Below are 27,084 nucleotides of genomic sequence, written 5' to 3' on the forward strand. Positions count from 1 at the left end.
AATTTAAGGACTTACAATTTAAAGAGATTAAGTGAATCAAGAAGGTTCAAGGACTCACGACGGAAATATTTCAACTTTGAACACTGAAATGATTGTTCAGTCATACCATAACCTTACATTTCAAAGGGTTTTTTTTCTCTTTTGCCTCCAGTATTAGATTTAAAGAATTATTTCCTTATTTGATTTTTTTTTCACACCAAAAGTGCTGAATCGCCGCCCCGGGTGGACCGTACTCTCCTCCCCTCCCTAGCTACACCACTGCTATAAGGTTGCACCCCCAGAATTCTCAACCTAAATCCGCCTATGCCCAGAGCCTGTTCCTAGTCATCCCATTTGTGTTTCTATTTGAAATGAGGGAGTAATGTTTCAAGGCCAGACTTGTGTGTGAATCTTTACCTTTCAAAAAAAGTTAGCTCTTGTGATGAGGATTTGATAAAACTTCTAAGGAGCAAGGAGACACATTGAAACTTAGCTTTAAAGAAACAGGATACAGCACACTCCTGAAAAAGCATGGGGGAAATACAATTTCCAGTTTAAATTCATTTCCTAAATCTACTTTTGAATAACTTTTAGATCTGTTTTGACCTTGCAATTTCGGCTAGACATTTACAAGCTCTATGAGCTTAGAGTAGGTACATAAGAATTTGGGGAATAATGCATTATCAAAGGATTACATTCAGAAAAAATCAGTACCAGTTTATATTTACTGAAACCAAAGATTCTTTTTTTCCCTTCCAAATTTTAGTTAAAAAATTCTTCCCCTAATTTAAAAATGGTCTCTTAACCTTCACAGGAAACTGCGACAGTCATCACAGCATCGTGCTGTTTCCCTTCTTGTGCTTCTTCTTTGGCACTACAATACCGGACAGGCCGAAAGCGCCTCAATTACTTTCCTCCATTTTTCCTTGTTAGACACTATTGTTCTCCATTTTCCAGCATCAAACACTTGGACGTCATTTTCAACACTATCTAGCCACCAGTGGTGGTCGGTCTCTCTTTCAGGCTCCATCTGGTTCAGAAAAATTTGCTTTCTTGATTGGTTTGTTGTTTTTCGATCTGTAGACGTGTTCTAGCCGTCTAATAAGATTAGCTTTAATGACACTGACAATATCAGGGTGTTCATAGAATATCTTAAGTTTCTCGGGTCTGGAGCAGGCAAAATTTAGCAAGAAATTACGATTTTAAACATTAAAAAAACATTATTTCAAAAGATAATATATATTAAGCCTTTAAAATACAAAAAGATAATTAATTATACATCACATAAATTTGCATTAAAATTTAAAAATGAAAGTATAATACAGAAAAGTTTTTCTTACGGTTGGATTAGTAACATCCTGTTTGCGTAGAGGTACACTTAAACTTTTTAAGCATTCAAACAAATTTTCATCTGTTAGTTTACTAGCCATTTTTTCCCTAGAAGTGAAACAATTTTTAAAAATTAGAACCAACATAGAGTTTAAATAGGGCAAAATATTTTTCCTTGTGCTGTTATTCTTCAGTCTCATAAATGACACAAAAATTAGACATGTCTCCATACCAAATTACAACTAACAAGAAAATTCGTGGAATTCAGGAAAATAATTGCTATTGTGATTAAGAGTGGAATTTTAGTGCAAAATACAGTCAAACCTTGTTAACATAAACTCGAAGGGGACACCAAAATATTTCGTGTTAACCGAATTTCATGTTTACCGGATTTTGTGTAAGCGAAAAGTTTTTTATTTTTGTGTCTCAGAAAATATAGGAACCAAAGTACCTTTGTAAAAAAATGTACACCCAAGCATTTATATTTATAGTTTAAGTAAGAAATACAAGTAATTAGAAACAGATGCAATAACTAGTCGGAACATTTCTCTACGGCAATGCATTTTCAAACATCTGATTTTTCCTTGATCTCAAGACTGGAAGTTTGAACTTTCTTGAACAATGTGGTTTTTCCGATTTTCCTACATAAGGGATCTCGCTGCCATCCCTGTTCAAGTGCAGTTCTTTCGAATTTTCAAATTTAATTTCATGTAAAAGTATAGGGATTTTCTTTTTACATTCCCCTTTTTTCTTCAACACCTTTAAATTTTATTCGTCTTATGCAGGATTTTGGATAAATCCTTTTCTTGGGGAATGGCATTTATTTCGCGCTAAGCGAAAGTTCGAGTTAAGCGAGTTCGTGTTAATCGGTTTTGACTGTATTGTTCATTAAAATCCCTATTTTTTTGGCCTACTTTCCTGTACAAATAAAAGAAAGAATAAGCCTGAAAGAAGGCTGAAGAAGCCATTCCATCGTGACAGATGTGATGCTTAGACACCACTTTTACTGGTTAAACCAACATTTTGAGCACTAAATCAGTTAACATATAGTACTAGCCATGGGTGCAGAATATGTCCGATCCGGCGATCTAGGATCGGGGGAAATTTGAACCATCTGGAGAAATTTTGCAGAGTTGATTTTTTTTTTAATTTTTAATTTTCCGATTTTTTTTGCAAGTGGCTTTTGAATGCATTTTTAATAATTTCATTAACTATTTGATAATAAATATTAGATAGGACATTTACATTTAATAATAAATATTAGATAGGAGATTTTAATTAAAACTTACATGTATTTATTTAATTTACTTTTTAGATACCTAGTTCTACAAGTTCATTCTATTAGTTTTTAAGATGCATTTTTTTTCATAATTATCTATACCTATAGTAATAGGAATAAATTGTTATCTGAAACATAAAACATATTGTAAAATTTTGGGGAAATTTTCCTGTAGATTGGAAGAAAAGTGGGCAGTAATAACATTTTCTGCACCCCTGGTACTAGCAAAGTATTAAAATCATGATTGAATTTGCTAAAATAATTGAGCTGAAACAAAACTGCAAGAGTTTGCTATTTTTTAAATATCTTGTGACGGGTATGACTCTTAGCAAGACATGAGCTTTCGCCTGCTCTTATACTTTTAGAAATTCCCGTGAATATTTTATGATTACAGCATTTTTTATCATGATGCGTAATTTGTATTTTCCTAAAGAACGATTGTTGTGTCCAATCCGTTAATATAGCTTCAAATAACTTAATAAAGAAAATTATGACATTCTTTACCCACATGCTCAAAAATGTTCTTGCCAACTGAATTATTAAGTAAATGAAGGCATTAACGCCAAAAATGAGACGACTGCGCCAGATTCCAAATTATCGAAATATCCTCAACAATTGTTGTTTCCAATCCGTTAAAATATTGGGTGAGTGCAAAAGTTCGTGCGGAGTTTGTGAAAGAAAGCCATACAGTGATTAGGTAAGCAAAACTCTTTATTCAATCAATGATATATTCTCCATCGTTGTCTATAATCTTCTTCCAACGTTCTGGCAGCATACGAATGCCCCGATCATAAAAACTGCGTGGTTTAGATTCGAAGAACGAAGACACGACGTTTTGTAAGGCATTCAAAGAGTCAAGTTTTTTTCCATTTAAATGATTTTGCAATGACCGGAATAAGTGATAATCCGATGGTGCGATATCAGGAGAATACGGTAGATGAGTTAGGACATCCCATTTCAGGCTGTTCAGTTTGCGTAGCGTCTGTCTTGAAACGTGTGGTCTAGCGTTATCTTGATGAAAGACTACGCCTTTGCGATTTGACAAACTCGGACCTTTCTGTTTGATTTCTCGGTTCAGATTAGTTAATTGATGACAGTACTTGTCCGAATCAATCGTTTGGCCGGCGGGGAGAAACTCAAAATAAATTATACCCTTGCAATCCCACCAAACACAGAGCATCACCTTCATCGGGTGCAAACTGGCCTTTGCCATTGCGTCACCATGTTCACCTGCCTGTTTCCATGTGCGTTTGCGCTGAATGTTGTTGTACAGGACCCATTTTTCATCGCCCGTCACTAATCGATCCAAAAACGGCTCGTTTTGAAGCCGCCCGAGTAAAGATACGGCAGCAGAAATTAGCTGGATTTTGTTGCTCTCGGTCAAAAAATGGGGGCACCCATATATCGAGCTTTAAATCAAATTCAATTTTTTTTAAACGCCGAAAAGCGGTTGATCGGTCAACGTTAAGTGCTGTAGCAACTTCCTCTGTTGAAATTCGCGGAGTATTCTTAACTAAAGAACGCAAAACGTCGTCATCTATGTCGGAAGGTCGACCTGAGCGTGGCTCGTCTTCTAGCTTAAAATCTCTGCAACGAAATTTTACGAACCATTTTTCCAGTTCGTTTAGCTGGTGCTTGATCTTGATAAACATCTGGAATGTTTTTTACGGCTGCTGCAACGTTTATTCCCTTCCGAAACTCGTAAAGCATAACATGCCGTAAATGCACTTTATCAACACTCATTTTAAAAGTAATCTTTCTCGAAGCAGTTTGTATCTGCACAAATTATTTTGATTGGAATGAAAGCTGCACATGTCACCTTTCCAACGATCTGACTTATGTAGATAGTGGTATTAATGACAACACGTTACGCCCGTTCTAACGCCATCTATTGCAACTCCGCACGAACTTTTGCAGTCACCCAATAGCTTCAAATAACTTAACAAAGAAAATTATGACATTCTTTACCCTCATGTCCAAAAATGTTCTTGATAGATGAATTATAAGGTAAATAAAGGTTATTAACACCAAAAATGATATGACCGCCAAATTCCCAATTATCGAAATATCTCCAGATATTTCGATAAATGAGAATCTAGCACGGTCGTCTCAGTTTTGGCATTAATACCTTTATTTTGGTAACCCTTCTAATTTATAGTAATCCTCTGTAAATAGATGATTCTGTTCTTTGTTTAGCTTTGCAACGAAAAATATCTCTCGCGCAGGCGCTGAAGCCAAAAATTGACGCCAATGAAGAAAGATCGCCAGATTCCCAATTATCGAAAAATCCCCGAATGCCTCCATAGAAAATGTAAAACTCCAGATATTGTAGACATCCGTTGACAATAAATCTCGTGACATGCGAAACTTAAACAAACATTTTTAGGTGAGAGAGGGGCATCTTTGAACAATTTTTTGAAAAATCAACATATTTCTTATTCAGATTATAATTATTAATGTTTAAATATTTTATGATAAAAAAGAATGCATTTCTTTATCATATAAATCAATATCAAAATTTTTACTGATAAATTAAATTTGATACAAAGCTTTAAAATTTGTAAGTACTTCTGTTCAAACGTGCCCCATGTAGGGGCACCTTTGAACAAACAAAATCAAATTGCAATAATAGAGTGATTTTATCAAAAATCACATACCTTTAAGAATTACAAAATAATAAGAATAAAATTAGAGCATTTTATTTAACTGAAATTAAAAATTTATGACTATTTAACTAATTTAATATATATGAAATCAAAATTGACATCAAAGCAAAATGTTGTAACAGCACGTAAGGTCCCTCCAGAAATCTGTGATTGTGGCAGATTTTTTTATTATATCTTGGAAATCTACTGTGCTGGTGTCTGATGCTTCGGGAAAGTAAAATTTATTGCTTTCCTTTTTGCGATGAAACCTGACATTAAATTCAGTTTCGTCTTGCAATTGTTGTTCAATTTGACCAACGTAATGAAGAACGGTTTGTTAAGTTTGGAATTGAACTATAATGAAATCGTTGACATGTAAATCTTCTAGAACAAGAGCTTTTTCCTCTTCATCTGTATCCAAAATAATGTCTTCAAAATTGGATTTTTTTTATAAAAGACATTTTTCTCTAATAGGAATAATGACAATTATGCAAAAATAAAAAACAAGAGTAGTAATTAAAAGTAGTGTTTACAGGGGTCTGGCCAGGGGAAATTTGGGTCCGTTAACGGACCTTCACAAAAATACGATCACTCAAAACGGACCCTTCACAAAAATACGATTACTCAAAACGGACCCTTCACAAAATTCCGATCAACCAAAACAGACCCTTCACAAAATTCTACTCAACAAAAAAGGATCTTTCACAAATCATTTACTGTAAAAGCAAATTTAAAATCAAAATAACGGCTAATTTTTCAAAAGAAATGTCTGCATATTTCTGTGATGCTCACTGTTTCTTTTATCACAGCAGAATAAAAATAGCCTGCAACGATGTTGTTGTTATAGATTTTTCTGAAAATGTTATGGCCTCTGCATATTGATATTGCTGCCTCAGCACCTTTCTCCCTCTGCTCTCAATCTAAATAATAATAACACATATCAGCGAATTGAACTTGGTACTGCTATAGGTTGGGGAAGAAATGTGATCGCTTCAGATATGGTTACCAACTATAAAATTAACATTAACACTAAATAAATAAACATCTAGTAAACCTTTCACAGGGACTTGGAAAACATTCCTAACATTTTCCAGCTTGGCAATTTTTGTGCCTTTATGGTGTGATGTTTTAACGTTATCTTAAGAAGAAATTATATTAGTTTTGAATTTTTTATGCTAACAGGGGTGCTCGTGTATCGGTTATAAACCGGAATTCCTGTATTTTTTTCCTATGTTCATATCGGGAATCTGGTATTGTCCATTGTTTTACATTACCCCCATCTCCTTTTTTTTTTCTTTTCTAACTACGAATTTTCGGCGAAAATGCCGGTGGTTATCAATAATATTCATCATGTAAACCTTTTAAAATGCAATTCTAAAATTGTTTTACTTAAATAAACTCTTTTATTTGCTGTTTTTCACTCTTGATGCCTTCATTTTGAAAAACGCGATCTCTTTGCATCCGGTATGACAATCAAATCTTACTCATTTTTTATGCTAACTAAGCTTTGTTACGAGGCAAATAAATAAAAAATTCTCATTATTTTTAGTGAAATCATTAGTTTAAGCAGAATTTCGTGTTCTTTTAAAAGTGTCAAGACGGTTCGATGGTTTAATTTTATTTTTGCTTCAACTATGTCGATAGACATTATCAATATGTTTATCATTAACCTTTAATATGCAATTTGAAAAGATTTTACTAATATAAATTCTTTTATATTCCGTTCTTATACTTTTGATGCCTTCACTTCAAAAATTTCCATCTTTTTGCATCCGCTATAGGAATGGAATTTTTTGCATTTTTTTAAATGCTTACTACGCTTTATTCAGAGGTAAACAAATAAAAATTTATACTTATTTTTGTTAAAATTACAAATTTAAAACGAAATTTCGTGCTCTGTAAAAATTTCATGCGCCAAAAAGCTAAATACTGAACAACTGCCTGATTTTTTTTTTTTTTTCAATTATTTTATGATTTCACTCTTTGTACAAAATCTTCAGCAAAAATTTCTAGTACAATTTAACAAGATGTGGAACGGTATATAGATACTGATACATCTAGGTTGACCATCCGCTGGAGAATGATACCTTCCTATTGCTATGATAACCTTCGAAAATGCCCTAGAAAAGACAAAAAATACTGTAAAACTTCCAACAAATTATTTCAATGCCGTAGTTTGCTCCATGAGCTTCCCCCTCCCCAAACGCATTTATTAATGTTTATAAATTTAAATTTTTCGTTTTTACAAAATAATTTTATTTTACAAAAAAAAAAACGATCTTTCATAAATTTTTTTTTGATTTTTTCACAAAAAAAATTTCGTTTTTCACAAAAATATTTTGATTTTTCACAAAAAACGGACCCTGTGAAAAACCCTGGACAGATCCCTGGTTTATATATCAGTAGAACTTTAATATTAAAGAACAGACTATTCAGTAATTTGTATGTCTTCATTTTCATAATTTTCTTTTAAATCCAAAATAAAATAGTAATATTTAGGTGCATTTATAACTCTTTTCTTCTAAGTTTCATTTGTTCAAAGGTGCCCCAACTTTTCTGTTCAAAGGTACCCCATCATATAGAATTAGGAATTAGAACAATTTACTCAAGTAGGCTTAAGAACAATAACAAAACCTAAAAGTTTAAGCTAAAACTTATCTTTAAATATTGTAAAATCATTTAGAATTATAGAATTACAGGTTTTTTCACAAAAACCTTACAACTTTATTTTGAAAACTTCAGATTTCAGAGAGAAAAAAACATATACCTTGCTGAGACAATAGTATGCATGCAAAAGGATCAAACTTGGCTTACTTTGCTGCAGTGAAACAATAGTAATGTGCTGCCATACACATTAAACACATAACATTTTTTTAAAGATAATATTTACAGTGTTCAAAGGTGCCCCCCCTCTCCCCTACTTTAAATACATTGAAACTTTAGGTTTGGTATGACACTTAAACTTACCTAGTATTAAAATTAATTTTTCCTAAAAATTATAAATATAATAGAAAATTGTACAAGTTAAAAATGTTTAACAAAGAACTACTTGAACAACTTTGTTTTGAATTAGCGAATTCGCGCTAACGAAACGAAAAGTGACGTCAGAGATGTTTTTCATTCGCTTACAATACGCCTACAGAGGGCTCTGCCGTATTTTTGGGATGTCCTTACTCCTCCCTCCTCCCCTTCCAGCGCCAAGCCGGTCGGTCTGCCAAATATAGAGGAGAGGAGGGAAACGCCGAGAAATTATCTGCCATATGATTGAATTTTGATTATTGCCGAATGTTTTCGCAAAGTTGGAATTAAACAATGTTATCTGCAAAAATATGTTTTAACAATTGCTGAAAAAAAGCAAAATCAAATAAGTTCAGATATTGCGTAGATTTTTTTGAATGATTTTTATGAACATTTCTTTTTTATCTCAATTTTTTGTAATAATCGACTTTTTTGTTTTTATTTCTTTTATGTTGGTCATTTTTCGCGGATGATTTTTTTTTTCAATGATTTGAACTAGTTTCATTCGCAAATATTTTGATCATGCGTCTGTTTTTTCTGAGCTTGTGTATTTCTATTATTATTAATAGCTCAGCAGATCTCATACAAAATGACTTTGAAAATGCTGCTAAATTCCCTCTACAGTATAATCTACATAAGCTAAAAGGCAATATACACTCTTCTTTATTATCAACGGATCATTCCTTTACTGCCAGCAATTTTAATGACCTCAAATACTATGAAACCAGAGATTCATTATTAAACACCTTTCCTCCCAGTAGTATTTTTAGTAAGTGTTCAGAAGATATTTTATTTACTGTGTTGAGTTTGAATCGTTCCAGCGCTTGGGCTTTACAATGTAAGTATTTATTCATGTATATGCTGTTCAAAATGGGATTTAAATTTAGTTTTAATACCCTTCTAGTTAAAATCATCTAGGTATTTAACATGAAGCAACTTATAAGTGAATTAAGGCCATTGTTGCTTAGTTGTATTTGTTTGAACCTTTTAGAAATACTCTCAGTTTTGCTTAATCTGGTAACAAATATCCTGAAAACAAGAATAACACCTTCCAGAATGGAATATTAAAGATGCTTGTTTATTCGAATAATTTCTCATAGATAATCATGTATAACTAGTCTGCATTTGTAAATATTTTTGGCCAGAAAAATTGAATGCATGTTATTATTATTTTTTTTAATAATAATAAATATCTAGGTGACATGACATTTGTAACATTTTTACTGATTATGGTTTGTGACAGTCAGAACTTCAACATGTTGCAATAGGGACAAAGTCTTATGGTCCTTTTTTTTTATTGAGCAAGTGAATTATATAAAAGAAATGGAAAAACCAATGAGTAGGAAACCTGAAAGGGGCACACACTCCTAAAATGCCTGCAAGGAGCAATAATTCTACAGTAAATCTGTTGTAGTGAACATAAAAATTTCTATGCATCCACCCTCTTAAAAACCTACCACTGGAAGCAATTCCCTTTAGAGATTACTTTAATGTAACTAATCTTTAATGTTAAAGCTTGCCTGTGCATTACATTTGTTTAATCAGGGGGGGGGGGGTTATGGCGCAAGTTGTGCGATCAAAAAATGGTTTTTTTTGGGGGGGGGGAAGGGGGCTCCAGAAGTTTTTTTCTTTAGAACATGAAATTTTTGATTTTCGGAAAGAAAAAGTATTTAAACTTATTCTACAAGAAATAGATGCATAAATAATCCTTTTTCATGTACTATTTCCAAAATTTAAAGACCGTGTCTCTTTTTCAATAAAGGGAGCATCCGAGACACGATAGAGTTGGTGTCTGTTTCAAAGCTGGATCAGGCAATTCGCTTTCTTTTTCATTTATTATAAATTTTCTGAAAGTTGCACAATTCTTCATGATGAATACATGGAACAGTGATGAGAGGGAGTGAGATCAAAGATGACTAAAATAAAAGGGTTTTTGCTCTTCTTTATTTATTGTTTGTAATAATTCTGACCACTATGCTCTAGTCCAGGGGTTCCCAACCTGCAAAGCATTTCTTAGGGGGTCCGCAACATTATCACTACATTTAAAAATATATCACTGCATAGTTAAAAAATAAAAATACATCTGGGAAAAATAGCATCACTTTAGTGTAGCATCACTTCTTGAGCGCTATGGCGAATTTAGGAGGACTATGGGGTTACAGTAAAATGCCAGAGTACCTGATCTCCCAACATCCTCTAAAATTATCTTACACTTTGGTTTAGGGACTTCAATCTCTCCAAATATCCGCGAAAGAATCCCGAAGTCACTCCCTCTAACATCATCTAAAATTGTCTAAAATTTCGTTTTTGGAACTTTAATTTTGAATAATTTCTGTGAGAGATTCTCTAAACCCCAACCTGTAGGTGTCCTGTAGTTCTATTTTTAAGACATAATTTTCGAAATTATCCATGGAGGAGTCCCGAATCTCTTCCCGTTCCCTAACTTAATCAAACATAGTCAAGAAATGAGTTTTTAGGATTTTTATTTCAAGAAAATTCTAGGGGAGTGTCCCCTGTTTCCCTTCACATAGTTAAAGAGCATATAGAATCTCGTTTTTAGGGCTTGAATTTAAAAAAAAAAATCGGTTGAGGTTCCCTGAACATTTTCCCTTTTCATTTGATAACCTACTATTGTGTTCTTTGACTTGAATTTCGAAAAACTTCCTTGAGAGTACCCGAAATCCTCTCTTCCCCTACATCGTTAAAACTCGTCTAAAATTTCGTTTTTGGAACTTCTGTTCTGAAAAAATTCCGGGAGAGTGTATCTAAAGTGAAACTTTTTTTCCTTATGTTTACAAAGATGGCCTATAATTGCATTTTTAGAACTTCAAATTCAAAAATTTTCCAGGGAAAGGTCGCCCGAAACCCTTTTCTTTGCTTAACTTCAACAAAGATGGTCTACAACTAAGCTTATTTAGGACACATCATTTTCATGAAAAACAGAGCATCCCTGATCCTTCTCCCCCTTTTACTATGGTTAAAACTCGTCTAAAACTTCAATTTCAAGTAATTTCAAAGGTAGAGTCTCCAAGCTTGAAATGTTCACAAAAGTCCCCACACCTCTCCTCCTCCTAACATTACCAGTGATTGTCTGAACTGCAATTTCAGAACTACAATTTCCGGCCTAGGACCATCGTGAATGTTACACTTACAACTGTGGATTCATATTGTTAATTCTCTTTCTCCACTCATGTAACACAATTCTCTTAATATTGCTCATAAGCTATTAATGACAGCTCCCCCCCCCCCAAGCAAAAATCTGGACTCTCTCTATCCTGTTATATTTACATTTGAAAAATAATGAGTTTCTTCCAAATGCCCTCTCCCAATTTTTTGACCTTGCTATGGCCTTGTTATAAGAACATACCTTCCTTCACTTCATTAAAAGTTGGAGAAAACCAAATCCTGCATTCGTCACTGCTAGGACGCAAGAACTTTGAAAGCGCCAAAATGTATATTTAACATTATCGAGGCAATCTTTCTTTTTGCAATTATTGTAGAAATAAAAAAAATACTCATTAGGTGTGAATAAAATATCTCAAGCACCTTGAGTTAGTTATACACACACATATACAGGGTGTTCTTTTTTAATCTGCAAGACCTTCATTTTTGCAACCATTAATCCTAGATATATACTTCCAATTGCAAAAATGTTCAAAATCAGCTGCAGAGTTAAGATAGCAAAAGTTTAAAGTAAAAATAAAAATTATTAAAAAAATTTTTTTTTAACTTTTTATGTGGGCCCAGGTCCTCCAACTTATTTTTAGGGAAATAATCTTTATTGAAAACTATTACTGATACAAAAAAACTTGACATTTGTACAACCAACACTCAAGGAGACATTCCATTTCAAAGTTTAAAAGGACCATACAGAAGATTAGATTGAATGAAACTTATTGCCCTTTCAGAAGAATGACAGTTTGACAAAGTAAGAAAAACAAGGTACTTATATTTTTCATTGCTATTCAAAAATAAAAGCAAATGTTATACCGTGATATGCAAAAATACACTACAAAACCTCGAAAAATTTGAAAAACCACTCGCTATGCACACATATAATTTTAAACACTTGTTAACAGCTATACTTTCCCCCAAAAGGTGTTATTGATGGCGAGTGAAAAGTCCCCTCTCCCTAACACAACGGTAGACTATCTGTGTGTACAATTACGTTTTTGAAGTTTCAGTATTGAAAAATTACTGGGAAGGGACCACCAAACCTTTTATCCCTCTAACATCATCAGAGATCATCTAAAACTGGTTTTAAAGCTACAGTTTCGAAAATTTCCCGGGGGAGAAACTCCCGCACCCCTAGCTAAGTGCCTTATATTTCCATTTCAAGGTTCAAATTGTATACATCTAATAATGACTCCATCCCAAACCATAAAGTTGAATCCACTCTCCCTGTAATTATTCATACATTAAAAAATAAATAAATAAGGTGTTGCAAAACTCGGGGGTCTCCAAAACTTGTTTACTCAAGATCCATGTTGTAAGTTTTTAGAAGGCGAGGCGGTTCAACAATCCAACAATATTTCAGTTCAAATGGTATTTTTTAGCGCTAGCCCCCCCCCCCCCCCCCGAGGGATTTGACCGGAAATTAGACACTCTAAAAACTTATGTTTAACTTAAAGGTTAACATTCGAAAGCAAGAAAAAGGGGGGGGGGGAGGACAACCCTGTTTTTAATTAGTAGTAGTTTGAATATTTTTTCTTACATATTCTTTTTAAGTTTTTCTGTGAATATAGGTAAAAAAATATTCATTCTCTGTTTTTCTTTTTTCAGTGATTGACTCTTATGGAAAGCCTGAAAGTGGAATCACTCTTGGAAATACTAACTGGTGGGGCAATTATTTACAATGTCTTGATACTTATGCTCCTCCTGAAACCAATGGGACTGCTGGAGATTTCAATGGAAAATACTGTTTACTGAATTTTGAGCTTCATATCAATCAATCCTTGGTATCCTATTTTCTTTTCAGCTTCAGTCTATGTAAATTTATATATGTGATTATCAACACTGGTTTGTGTTTTTTAGGCTGTTTTGCCTTTATCCTTCAGTACTGGTGTATGCATTCCAGATACATGCTCTGCATCCCAAGTATCCAGTGATTTTATCATATTATTGCAATATGCAGGTTAGTATTCCTCAAAAAATAAATGTCACAGCATGTTTTTTTTTTTTGAAACCAGATACTTTTCACTTTTAACTCCAGAGTCCTCCGTACCTACCACTATTTGTGGCTTAACCAGTTGGACGGGACCCTGAAGACAACTCTGATTTTTTGAACCAGACCAGAAACCAAGCAATCCCTGGTCCAGCACCCCCAAATGTGTTGTTTCACTTGGACTACTTTGTGCCCATGAGCATATTTAAAATCCCCCAGCCACCATTAAGGTCGAAGACGGTGGATCTTCGACCAACAAGGATCGAACCAGGATCCCCCGCCCCAAGTACGAAACCTTGCTGATCAGGCCACCACGGCCTTTTGAAACTGGATATAAAAGACTTAAAAATAGAGGAGTTATAGGGTGGAAGTTTCAAGTTTTGCACCAGGTCGGTAAAATCATAGATATGGCACTGTCTTTGAGTTGTTTCATTATTTCATCTTTTGCTCAAAAGGGCATTTTGATAATTAAAAAAGTAATGATAAACAATTATATTCCAAATGAATTCTGGTACTTTTCCCAAAATTATTAGTGTTCTAACAAAACTGTGTTTTAAAATAGACTCTCTAACTTTGTCATTTAACACCTATATAGCTGAATCTTTGCTGAGTACTGAAATTCAATGATTTGTGAATTAACCATTTTATTATAACTGTCATCTTTATTTATAATACAGTAGAGCCTCTCATCCTCTCAATAAGCGACACACACTAATGGGACCGGATATTCCATCCCTTAAATAGAAGTGTTCCTCCTTCGGAGGTAAAAGAATTGATGTGTTCTGTGTATTTAACTCCGTATAATTTTAGAATTTGAGACACATATTTGTTTCTTTGCATGTAAAACAAACAGGGTTTAAGCTGGGTTCAAAAGTTCTTTAGCATAAAAGCTAAAATTAAGGGAAAAGTTTTAGCAAAATGCTAAAAAATGTTTACATTCTCATATTTTCTAAATGCCTCTGTGTTTCATCTCCAGTTGAAAATAATTGAAAATTTCTTCTATGATATCTTAATCTTATTAAGCAATAAGTACAGCAGCATTTTTTAAACATAAAATAAAAGTATTGGATTATGCTTATCATTAAGAAAACGTATGTTTGGTTTTTAGAAAATTGCACTCTCCTGCTCCTAATAATGCAGTTTTTGAGGGTACATAATGCCGGATAAGACAAAGTATTGAACTTGATTGTAATTTAAGCATCTTTGCTGAGATTTAAAGATTAAGTTGACTATCGCCATGCGTGCTTCCTGTCTTGGATTATAAGTTTCCTTTTTTTTAAATTAACTTATTTTTTAATTGAGCAAAAAAGCGAAAGTGCTTTGCTTTACTTTCGCAATTGAGATAGTGTTTTCGCATTTTGCGAAAAATGCGATCGTAGCAAAAACCCTGAAAACAAACTTTGGCACGTAATTTTTGGACAAATAATGAGCATTGAATTCCAATAAATTCAATATTTTTATGTATTTTTGTACTTTTCCTCTAAGACTGTCCCTTAATGAGTGGCAAATACATGGAGGTTCTTTTTCAAAGGGATTGAGAACAGAAAAAAATTCCCCTTTACTAGAGGTGTCCCTTATTGGAGGTACTACTGTAGCATCTTTCTCCTGCTAACTTTTTTTTCATCTACGATTCGAGTAATTTCCTCTGTGTCATTACGTCCATTGACGTGAGTTTCTTAACACACCTCATTTTTCAATGTAATTTCATTTGCAAATTGTAACTGGAAAGCATTTCAAAGAGACCTAAGTTTCTGCTTTTGAAAACTACCCATTTTAAAAATATGCATCAAATTTTAAAAACTTTTCGAACATTTTTTTTTCTTCAGTTTTTATTTTAGCATATTTATTTGACTGCATTTAGCCTTTTTCATTCCTCATTCATTTTCAACTACACCTAACTTATTAATAGAAAACAATTTTTAAACATATTAATAATGTGAAAGAGAAAATAAATGTTAAAATCACTCAAGAAACCACAGTTGAATAAACTTGCGCACAGCACTGAAATTAGTCAAACTCCAATCTTGTTGCGACTTCTGGCCAAACGCAATAATACCTGCTTTTCTTTGGTCAACTCTCGCTTTTTGATTTCACACTTAATATTTTCCTCTAATCTATTTCCATGCTTAAAAATATTTCATTTTCGTAAGATGTGTGACTTTTATAAGATTTTGGGCAACTTGAAGATAACCCAATATAAAAGTCCTTGTCCTTGAACCCAAATGGTCTATGGAAAAAGCTTCAAAAGAGCTTTTTTCACCATAAATAATTCTGAAGCAATCAGAGTAAATAGTAATGCGATGAAGCTATGTCAGTTTTAAGTTGTATAAATTTTCATTTTTTTGTATTATGAGCAATTTTGGGGATGCCTTACTTTTGTTTTGAGTTTGATTTGAAAATCAATGTTAAAAATAATTTCCTTTTTCAGAAATGATGCACTTATGGAATCCAAACACATCAGTTTTAAACATAACATCTTTCAGTTGTAAAGAAAATTCCAAATCCTTAACTGCTGCAGCTAAAGGAGTAATGTGAGTATCATTTTGAACATTGATTGATTTCATAAATTAAACATTAGCTCACAACATTTTTAAATATTTTTTTTACAGTACCATATATACTTGTGTATAAGTCGAGAAATTTAATACAAAAAATGAGGTTAAAAGTTAGAGTGTCAACTTATACGTGGGCAGAACTTCCAAAAAATTTTCCTGAAGAGTTTTTGGGGGGGAAAAAAACACTTGAAAACGTGAACATTTTCCCAATTTTAGCTCAACCTTTTTAAACAGATGCTATAGAAATAAATACTTACACATTATGCTGTTATTTTACATGGTCTGATTGTGAAATCAAGACTAAATAATTACATATAAACGACCAACTACGCAAAAACTGCAGGAATCGCCGGATTTGCAAATTAAGGTTCATTTTAAAAAAAATGTATGTATAATGTGACTACAGCGCAAAATTTTATTGATTTTTATTCAAAATAAAAGCAATAAGTAACAGAAATCATAACAGCAAAATCAATCCCTTTTACAAAAATCACGATTGCAGAAGTGAACCCTTTCAGTGCAAAAGAATGATAATTGGACATTTTTTAGCTTAAAAAATGTAAATTGCATTTCATTTTCCTCTTTTTTACGTTTATATTAAAAATTACAGCAGAATGTTCCCGATTTTTTCTGAAAGTAGAAGCTCGACTTATATGCAGGTTTTCAATTTTTCGCAACTTTCCTCCTAAAAGTAGGGGTGTCAACTTATACGGAAGACCGACTAATATGCGAGTATATATGGTACATAGTTTTTAGATAAAAAATCGGATGTGGACACCAAAATACTTCCTTTTACTTCCATTAAATAATAGATATTTTTTAATTACTTAAAAGACTGAGCTTGTATACTGATATACATGCATTAGTAGCAATACTTCTTAAATTAATACCTTTTTTGACATTTTTCTATGAACATGAAAGTATGGTTAGCATGGAAATATGGGTACTTTTCCATGGTATGTCACATGGTTCATTTAAAATCTTGGGGATCATTTTTCATTTTGTTTATTGCTGTCATGTTAGGTCAAATGTGCATAGAATCTAATTGTTCGCTAAATGATTAAAGAAATGCATTACAGCTTAAAATAAACTGCCAAGTAACAAACAAGCCATTAAATCAAGTAAAAAGTTCGGTTCCAATAATCGGCCAACTAAACAAAAGCAAAAGCTTACATAATTAAAAATATGTACCTATGTATCATACATAGGATACTTAGGAAATTTTTATGCACCAGTTTTCAAAAATATTTAAAACATTCAGAGAGCATTGTAGTCAAATGTTTTTTAATTAATGTATGAAAGCGCTTTTTGAACAGCGTTCAAATCTCATTGCAATGTGTTCAAAATGGCCACCTTTCACAGCAGTATATGACCATTTGATTACCTAAGGTTACAGCTATGAAAGGTAGCCATATCAAACCAATGGGTTCAATGTGTGCAATAAGATTTGACCTCTGTTTAATAAGCACACTTTTGTAAACCAACTAAAGACACATTTAAGTACAGCGCTTTGATTTGGCTTACTTTTTTTGACTTACTTTTCATCACACATGGTTTTGCTGTTAAGTCATTTCAAAGACATTTGACTACAGCGCTCTCTGAATTTTTGAACTATTTTTTAAAAACCGGTGCACAAAAAAGTCCAAAACACTGGTGCAACATATAAGTTATTTTACTTTTCTATCTCACACGGTATTGCTGTTATGTCATTTCAAAATAGGGTAATTCTTTTTCACGTATACTGTATATATATTCACACACATATATACACATATTCTTTGTTTTATTTATATAGATTATTGCAATAATAATGATTTTATTAAAATTTCCTTCAGATTTGTGGTCTCAATTTTTGTATTTTTGGTGATCCTTGGAAGCTCTACTACTGTTTATGAATATTTCTTTATGGGAGAAAAATCTGAATGTAACTCGGTTCTAGTTGAAGAGGAGGGAAAATCTATGAAAATTAATGATGGAGAAACTCCATCTAATGAGCATTATGATGTGGAATTGCTTATTCAACAGCATTCCAATCAGGGTTTATTCTCTGGTAAATTTGGTTTATTACTTAAATTTCAAATTGATATTTTAGTTACAAATTGACATTGGCAATGAAATGTTATAATTTAAATGAGAAATAAAACTTAATTTAAATGGAATTTAAGAGTTTTTTTATGCCTACCTATATTTATAGAATTGAAATATGTGTTAAAATTCAAGAATATAAAAGCTTGGTTTAAGTTCTGTCAAAAATGTTACGGATATGGATACAGATCTTCATTTTCCTTCGGATATTCAATACAGTTGATATAATAGATCGTGGGACAAAAGCTGTATCATGTCAAGTCATTTACCATATCTTCTAACTATGTGAATTTTTGTATTAGCGATCATATTAGTGTCCTTAACAAGAAAATACACTGTTCCCACCCGAAAACTTGCACTTTTTTTTTTGCAAATGGAGAACAAATAACGTCAAAATCAATCGACTTGAATTCATTTATAACAACAAATTCTCTCAACAGATGGAGCTGCACATATTACATTATTGGATGCATTTATTTCTAGAGTCACAATATTTTATTTCTTTTTGCTCTTATAATAAAATATTTCATTAAAATCTGACTAAAAATTTTTTATTTATCTTGTTCATTTTTGATCAATGGAGTAGTTTTTTTTAACAACATGGCGGCGCCAAGGAAGCAATATATTTGCTATTGAAAATAGAAATGGGAAAATTAATTTTGCTTTCAGCAAAATGTTTTGCTAAAATTAAGGAACAGAGAAATTAAGGAATAGAATCAGTGGCTTGAATTAGAACAGCGATTTTTAACCTGTGGGTCGCGAGGAGTGGTCAGACATTTTTTGGCGTTTTGTAATGTAGCGCACTACTTAAGTTTTTTTAAAATTTTTTTAAGTAGAGAAGCTGGTAGTTCGATACGAAAAAAAAAGTAGTTTTGTAGCAATTTCTGGAAACTACTTAGAAATTAATTAAAAAAAAAAAAATTTTATCCGCAGCATAAGAATTAATTATCAGTGTTTGTTTGTACAGAACTAGGCCTTTAACTCAGCTAAAAGTTAAAAAATTATTGATTAATTCCTACATAATATAAGTTCATATAATATTAATTTCAATCTCGAAAATTCATGCTTTTCTCCTCGGTTTAAAAGATGTTTTTCTCATGCAATCAATCTTATGTATGTGTATGTCAATGTAAAATTTAAATCAAATTATGACTGATTCCTTACATTTTTCGAATAGCCGAATTATAAAAATTTAAATCTTGCAACTTTTTAATCCTTTCTTACAGATAATTTTCGTAAAAACGGTTTTAAAAAGAAAAGAAAGCAAGAAATGATAATTCTAACTGCTATTTCATGTTCAAATGAGCTAATTTAATAATTTGAGCAAATTTTCATTCAATAATCAAACTGTGTGTGTGTTTGCTTTTTATTTATTTTTTTAAAAATAGAGAAGCAGTGACTACAAGCGAGCGACTATTAGCGAAGTACTTTGTATTCACTTCATTTAAAAAAATTGTTGTAGTTATAATTAGCTACATTTGTAATAAATTAATTGTAGTTGCAGTTCGCTACAAAAAACAAAAAAAGAATGTAGTTTTTCCAACGACTGGTCGCAACATTATTTCTATTTTACAATTTGGGCTGTCGGCCAGGGGCGGCAAATAGGGGGGTCAAGAGGGGGCGGTCGCACCCCCAAATTTTTTGAGCAGAATGATAGAAAATGGGTGAATTCAATTTATGTAAGTCAGAAATCAATGTTCATAAAAGAAAATTTCGCTGGTTCTCAGCAAATATTTGATGAAACTCGACACATTCTCAGACTAGAAAAAGTGTTTTTCGTTATTTGAATGATGACTTAGAAATTCATTAAGTATTTTCGGCTTTTTCAGAACATAGAAAACTGATAGAGAACCATGGTTAATTTTAACTAAAGAAGACATTGCCTCATATAGGCTAAATGTTTCACACTTGTGTGCCCAGTATAACGATGGTATGTCCAATATGAGAGGTTCGTGAAAAATGGTGTGGCAGCATGGTTTTCACAACCATGCTGAACTGGCAAAACAGCACGACATTGGGTAGTAACACGTTTCCCCTGCTCTTCCGAATTCCAAAAATCATGCATTATAGCTTTTCCAAAAAACATAAAAACTTTAGTAGCGAGATGTTTTGTATGATAACTTTTTAGTCAATGAATCAAAATTTTAATTGTTTATAAACACTAATTTTATTTATACTAAACCGATTTTATGACAACTTCTTGTTAGCTAATGTCTGTTTTGTTTCGCTTTGGAATTATACATATTTAAGAAACTCGACCCCCCAAATGAAATGGTGAAATGCCGCCCCTGCTGTCGGCAGTGCCAAAAACTAAAAATTGTAATTAAAAAAATAAATAAACAAAAATAAATAAATGAAACTAAACTAAATGTTTAAAAATGTTTGATGAAACTTATGAAGTAATTTATTGAGGATGAAAACGTGCACTAATTTTCCAGACTTCTTCTTTTAACAAAGTTCTTTATTTTCTACAAAATTTTACACTTTGGAAAAAGTGAACATCTTATTGTTTTGTATCTTTTATTGATGTTTATTCAATAAAAATCACAGTCAATGAATTAAACAGGAATTCCTTAAAAATTAAATTGTATAACAAAGGAAAACTGACAGGCCTGTTATTTCCAATTTTTCAGGGAACATAATGCTAATTTATCAAGAAATTGCAAAAATCATGCTTCTTACGTGTGAACACATCATTTGTTCAAAAGCAGAGGTGGGGGGCTATTGTTGCCTCCTGACCCCCCTGAATGACGAGCCTGAATACTTTTCTTTTTTTTTTCATTCTCGCTACATTTTACATAATGCAAAATTGATCTAAAATCTCCTGTCACAAGAAATAAAAGTATTAAGATATTTAGCTTTATGAGATCAATCTGATCTTCAACCAGTTTTTCATCATTGAACTTCTTCAGCTTAAATTTTTTTAACTGAGAAAAAATATCATATTTCAAAAAAATACGGAATAACTTTTATTTTAATTGCTTTTAATTTAGGTATTATTTTTTACAGAAGAAATATAAATATTACCTTAGATGCTTAGCTTTGCCCGATTGATTCAACAGTTCTTTCATCATTGAATATCTCCAACTTAGTTTTATTTAGCTGCGAAGGGGTAAGATATATTGCAGAAACATACGCAATAACTCTAACCAAAATGAAAAGTAAAGCTATTTGTCTATTTAATTATTGCTCCAATGGAAGAGGTTTTCCCTCTAAAAACCTCCCATTCAACATGGCCTTGGTAGCGATGCTAATTGCAGTTAATTTTATCAATTAATGAAAATTGTTTAAAATTTGCCTTTTAAGTTGTCATTGAGTTCCTATTTTCTCAAAGTTTGTTGCATTTTTATGTCACTTTTCATAACTTTAAAAATGTATGTATATATATCTTTTAAGATTCGTCTATACAACATGTGTATGTTGAATCAGAAAATTAATATTTGATTGCAATATGGTTTAAAGTGTTGAAAATATTTTAGAAAATGTATATTATGGTAGTAGCAATCTCTTTTTGACTTCTACAATCCATTATGTTACTCACAGTATTACCATACAGTGGCATTCGTATGCATACATGCCAGAAAATATGCTGAAGCTAGTATCCTGTTCATGGAAAAAAGACTTTGTGTATTTCAATTAAATGTTCCTGCAAAAGGGACAAACTATTTTATTTAGTTGTTTGTGTATGTTAGAGTGGCAGAGTAAAAGCATAATTAAACACAAGGATGAAATTAATAATTAGCAATATTCAAGTGACTCTTGCCAGTGACTGAAATTAGTTCTGAATTTGAAATGATTAATAATTATTATTAATACTAGACATTCGGATATCAGTATAGTCACTGGGTAATTTGCAAGATTTTATTTTTAATTTTTAAATTTACTGTTTTATTTATACGTTTAATTTTTATGATCATGATATATTTGATAGAAAAATGGTTATGAAGATTTTAAAGCAGCCACGCATTAATTTACTAGAAGTCTCTCACTGTTTGTGATAAAACTTGTAAAACTGCCTTAAAATTTCAAGAGGGGCATTTTCAGCACTTAAATTTTAAAATCTTGCACTTATCAAAATGATATAGAGGAGGATGGGCCACGATGAGACAAAAAATGCATATTTTTCATTTTTCGTACATTGGTGAGCTCTAAAGCACAGAAACATATTTGATTATATTAAAGGTATCAAATTATAGCATATTGCAGCAAATGTAGCCCATTTAATGTAAGAAAAAAAGTTATCAGGCTTTATAAATTCGATGAAAAGTGTCATTGTGACCCAGTTATGGGTCACTATGAGACATTAGGCAAGGGCCACAATGAGACAGCTGAATAATCACTGTATTTTTACCTAAAGTTTGCAAAATAAGTACTTTTAGCTAGTTTATTAAAGAAACTTAATTTGGTACAGAGTTGTTAAAAAGCATTTTGCCACAGCATTTCAACAATTCAGTAAAGTATTTAAACAAAAAACAAGCAAAGGTTAAATTTTAGTGTTTTACAACAGTATTAATACATCCTTGAAATTGCATTATAAGCACTCCCCCTTCTGAATGGATATCTGGTTGAGGCATTTTCCCAGGATATCTTGGATGCTAATATTCAAAATACCGTTATCTATATAAATGAATTTGTTTTTAGAGGAGTTTAAACTCTTCAGCACTGTATTTCTACCTCATTATCAGAACACTTTGTAATGACAGATACATATTTATAGAAAGTACGCCGGCTTGACCTTTTTCCACTCAAAGGAAATTGAGTTAAGACAAAATCCCCTTCTTTAATTCCGGGGTCACTTGTAATAATTAGTTAAAATATAAATATTTTTAAACCAATTTTTTATTGTTAAATTTCTTTTTTGTAAACTAAAACAAGAAGTAGATAAGTATTTTACACTTGCTTACTGCTACTTGGGCCACCGATGAGACGTCTTATTGTGGCCCAAAAAATTTGTTTCATTGTGGCCCAAACAACAAAATAAAGATTTTTGCTTCATATCATTAAAATAAACCATGAGTTAAAAATAATATAACAGAATAATAGAAGAGTAAAGTGTCAGCAACAACACAAACTACAACACTGAGCTTAATTGTTAAAGTTTTTCAAGATTATTATAGATGCAAGAAATTATCCAAATAATTATTAGTGTCCAAACAGAAACTAATTTTTTTTTCTACAAAACAAAAGGATAGAACAGCATGAAACTAGGAATTCTGGGAAGCATTTTGGTTATGTTTACTCCTCCTAGGTGGTGGTAGCTGTTAGAATTATATTTATTTTTGAATTTACAATGTCTCAATCTGGCCCATGTCTCATTGGGGACCACCCTTCTTTTAATGCTAAAATTGTAAAAGAGAAAATGTAAAAATAAATGAAAATGTTGAAAGTTTGAAAAATTACCTGGAATATGAAAAAATAATGACTCTACAGTTTTATTTTGACTTGATAATATTAAAAGAGCTTCAACAAGTTTTAACTACAAGTTTTAAACTACTTTAATTGAAAAAATACTAAAGTTTTCAAAAGAAACTGGAAGAAATTACAAAAATTGCTACGAGAAAAACTCAACTTCAGCGGCTTCTAAAATAACAATGCGCAACTCTTTCATGGGAACTATTTTCTGACCTATAATGCTTCTAGGCCACTGGAAAACAAATTTTTTCTTAGTTACCGAATGTGGTAAATGAAACTTGATTTCTAGGCATCTTTCAGCGTTCGTCCTTTGGTCTATAATATATTCATTGAAATTTAGATAAGAATTCTGCTAAAGAAAATAAGTCATTAAAAGGACAATTTTGGGCCATTGGGGATTCAAACTCACTACCTTTGGATTATTGGTGTGACGCTCTAACCAGGTGAGCCAATGGATCTCAATGTCGGAATGCTAGGGATTGAAGCGATGCATAATAAAAAACAGAATTAATAAGTTTTTTTGACAAAACCACCAAATAGTGAATTGTCTCTATTTTTTGCCGAAATATTAAAGAACTTTTGGTTTTGTCACAAAGAAAAAAACTTTTAAGAAATAGTATATATATGATTACCGTGGCAGTTTGAAATTCACTTTGGCAAGTACTCTATGCCCACCCTTGGAAAATAAACAGTACAGTTAGCGAATAAATTACCTTTCTGCTTTCAAATTAACTGAATAAAATACCAACGTTTTGATGCACAAAAATTGCAAATTACTGCAGACACGTGTTGCAGTGTTACAAGGAACACCTTTTTTAATGCAAGGAAGCAGTGGCGGATCCAGCCGATTGTTTTGGGAGGGGCCATCCGAAAGTTTTGAACAAACTCTGAACTCCCCAAAAATTTTATTAAAATGAAGTTTTAAAAACTCAATTTTCGGGGTATCGAGACATTAGGTGAGAGGGTGGATTTAGGGATCTTCTTCAAAAATGTTTAAAAATTTAAATTTCCGAGTAATTTTTGAAAATTAGGAAACAAAAAACGCATTTCGTCTATTTTTGATGATGTACGAAGAAAAGTAAGGTTTTGGGCGCTGCCTCCAAAATACTTTTTGAAAATAAAGCTAAAAAAACCAAAATATTCTGTCATTATACATTGAGAAGTTAGAAGAGGAGGGGTGCTCTTCTCTAACTCTTCAGCTGGCCAGCCTAAAAATGCACCTTTGGGTAATGTCTGCTAACATTAAAGGAAATGTGAAGGTGCTTGGAATCCTTCCTTCCTAGAAATATTTTGCCTTTGAGACTATATTTATACGTATTTTAGAAAAGGGATGGAAGATTCGTGAGCTCCTCCAAAAACCTCCTTTTAAAGCTATCATCACGATATAAACTAAGAAGGGAGGGAGACCTTTCAAAAATCGTTTGTAATGTTGCATTTTAGCAAGTTAAGTGATAAGTGCTGGATAAGCTAGTTTCCGTTGACATTTTTTCCAAATAAAACACTTAAAATGCAATTTTTTGCTACATATCAAGGCATTTGTGAAAACGCATGGGAAAAGGAGGTTCTCCCCCTAATTTCAAAATAAAGCCATAAAAACGAAAATTTAGGCTCTCTTTGGTCTTGTGAACAATAGGTATACTCTGAGAACAGCAGCATTTAGAGATTGTCCAAGTGTCTGTAGTTGGAATCAAGAAATGATGTAAAAGTTGGAGAAAAATTTTGGAAATAAAAGTTTTGTTTTTAGGATAGGGACATAATTTATCTCCAAATTAAGTCCGATACTTCTTTTTCAGTAAAACACATGTGTTAAATTTTGTTATCTTCTCATAATATTTTTTTCTTTTTTTTTCTTAAAAACATTCCTACAATCACAAGGCTTTGGGAGGGGCCATGGCCCCTATGGCCCCCCCTCTAGATCCGCCCCTGCAAGGAAGTGTGAGCTTTTGGATGAAAAGCTCACAGCCAAGGATCCCTTTCCTTGAATGACTTTTCATCCAAAAGCTCACATTTCTTTGCATTGAAAAAGATGTTCCATGTAACACCAAAACATGTGTCTGCGGTAATTTGCAATTTTTGTGCATCAAAACGTTAGTATTTCATTCATTTAAACAGTAAAGTATTTAAAAAAGCGATTTTGAAAGTATTTTTCATAATAATAGAAATAACAACTGCATAATCTTTTAATTAAAAGTAGTTAAGTGTATAATGATTATTTCTTCATCATAACTAGACTATAATTTAATCAATTTTCCTTTGTTAATTTTATTCCTTAAATTAATTTTTATCCCGTTACAGGATTTTTTGGAAAGTGCAAGCCTTTCCTTAAATGCTTTTGCATATTTACGAATGGATCAAGGCTGTTGGATACTAAAAGTACTGAAGGGCAGTTGGAATGCATTCATGGTATACGGTTCTTAAGCATGAGCTGGGTTATTCTTGGACACACATATGCGTTTAGTTTTCAAGAAATAAGTAAGCAATACATTCTTGTCAATCAATATAAAATATAGTTTTGTTGAAACAAAAAATTCTAATGTCACTTTATGCTAAAATTTATGAATCTTTGTTAATAAATAGCTCACTAGTTTTTCCTTGTAGTATGATTGCACATTGTTTAATGAGTCAAATGTAAGCAAAAAGCATAGTCTCAAATGTTAAAAGATGTGCAGCTTTGTTAAAATAGCTTTTTGAAAAGTTTTTTTTTTATTTTTTTTTATTATTATTTAAAATTATTGTTAAATTTTAGCCAGCCGTAAGCAATAAGCAATACCTTGTGCTGAAAATAAATTGAAACATTACTGAAGCACAAAAGTTGCTTAATATTGTGTTTAATGTTTAGAGCACAAGCATTGAATGTGTAGAAAGCTTACCTGTGTAGGATGCAAAAACAGATATAAGGGAAGGGTGGTGGGAGCGATACCTCCCCTCCTTGAGGCAAAATAAATTAACTTTCCACCGGCAGCTTTTCGGTATTGAACTCAAAAGCACAATTTTGTATGATCTTCGATTATGTTAGTAAAGAGAGATTTGGGGCTCTCCCCTGAAAAAGCTTCTGAATTGAAGTCCTAAAATTTACAGGCAGTCTTGTTTCAAGCTAGAGGAAGGCATGGGGTTCGGAGCTTTTTGCTGGAAGATTGAATACGTTGTAAGCAAAAATAAGCACTGAAAATTAATCACCCTCCCCTTGAATAATTTCTGGATCCGTCCTTGATAGGGTGATAGTGTTAACCAGCCAACAAGATACAGTGCATAATCAATAATTTAACAAAAGGTGCAAAGATACATTACTTGTTTGGAAAATTGAAAGCAATGACATGTTACTGCAAAATCTTTTTAAAAAGTAAAATTAGTGTAAATGCATTTAATTTTTCAAATAGAAGCTGATTTTTGACCTAAAAAAATCCACACAAGCACCCAAAGAATGTCCTTAAAAACATTTTTTTTAATCCCTTCAAATTAATGATAAAAAAATAATAATAATCTAAACATATTTCTTTCTTACATTTAACAAATAGTTATGCTTAAATTTGAAAATTGAAAGAAATTGAAGTTATGTTTTTAAATAAAAGTTTAAAACATTCAAGTTATATTATAAAAGAGCCAAAAATATTAGACAAT

General features: G+C 32.1%; 2 protein-coding genes across 3 annotated transcripts in view; one reads left to right on the top strand and one right to left on the bottom strand.

Annotated features, from left to right (window-relative positions):
* Positions 1–8,316, bottom strand: part of LOC129222772 (uncharacterized) — a 54,892-nt gene extending 46,576 nt beyond the window's left edge. Inside the window, exons 1-2 of one of the 2 annotated variants that reach the window (XM_054857307.1) lie at positions 8,200–8,316; positions 1,320–1,416 (exon numbers count right to left, since the gene is read on the bottom strand). In XM_054857307.1, the coding sequence (XP_054713282.1) occupies positions 1,320–1,409 (90 nt within the window). In that variant the 5' untranslated portion in view covers positions 1,410–1,416; positions 8,200–8,316. Of the gene's footprint in view, positions 1–1,319; positions 1,417–7,999; positions 8,040–8,199 lie in introns of those variants that run through there. The other variant, XM_054857306.1, reaches the window with a different exon arrangement.
* A 159-nt stretch (positions 8,317–8,475) lies between these two features.
* Positions 8,476–27,084, top strand: part of LOC129222773 (nose resistant to fluoxetine protein 6-like) — a 63,535-nt gene continuing 44,926 nt past the window's right edge. The window contains exons 1-6 of the mRNA XM_054857308.1: positions 8,476–9,088; positions 13,033–13,208; positions 13,285–13,384; positions 15,843–15,945; positions 17,805–18,019; positions 25,762–25,938. Of these exons, the coding sequence (XP_054713283.1) occupies positions 8,773–9,088; positions 13,033–13,208; positions 13,285–13,384; positions 15,843–15,945; positions 17,805–18,019; positions 25,762–25,938 (1,087 nt within the window). The 5' untranslated portion in view covers positions 8,476–8,772. The remainder of the gene's footprint in view (positions 9,089–13,032; positions 13,209–13,284; positions 13,385–15,842; positions 15,946–17,804; positions 18,020–25,761; positions 25,939–27,084) is intronic.

This window comes from Uloborus diversus, chromosome 5, assembly GCF_026930045.1.
Source record: "Uloborus diversus isolate 005 chromosome 5, Udiv.v.3.1, whole genome shotgun sequence".
NCBI lineage: Eukaryota > Metazoa > Arthropoda > Arachnida > Araneae > Uloboridae > Uloborus > Uloborus diversus.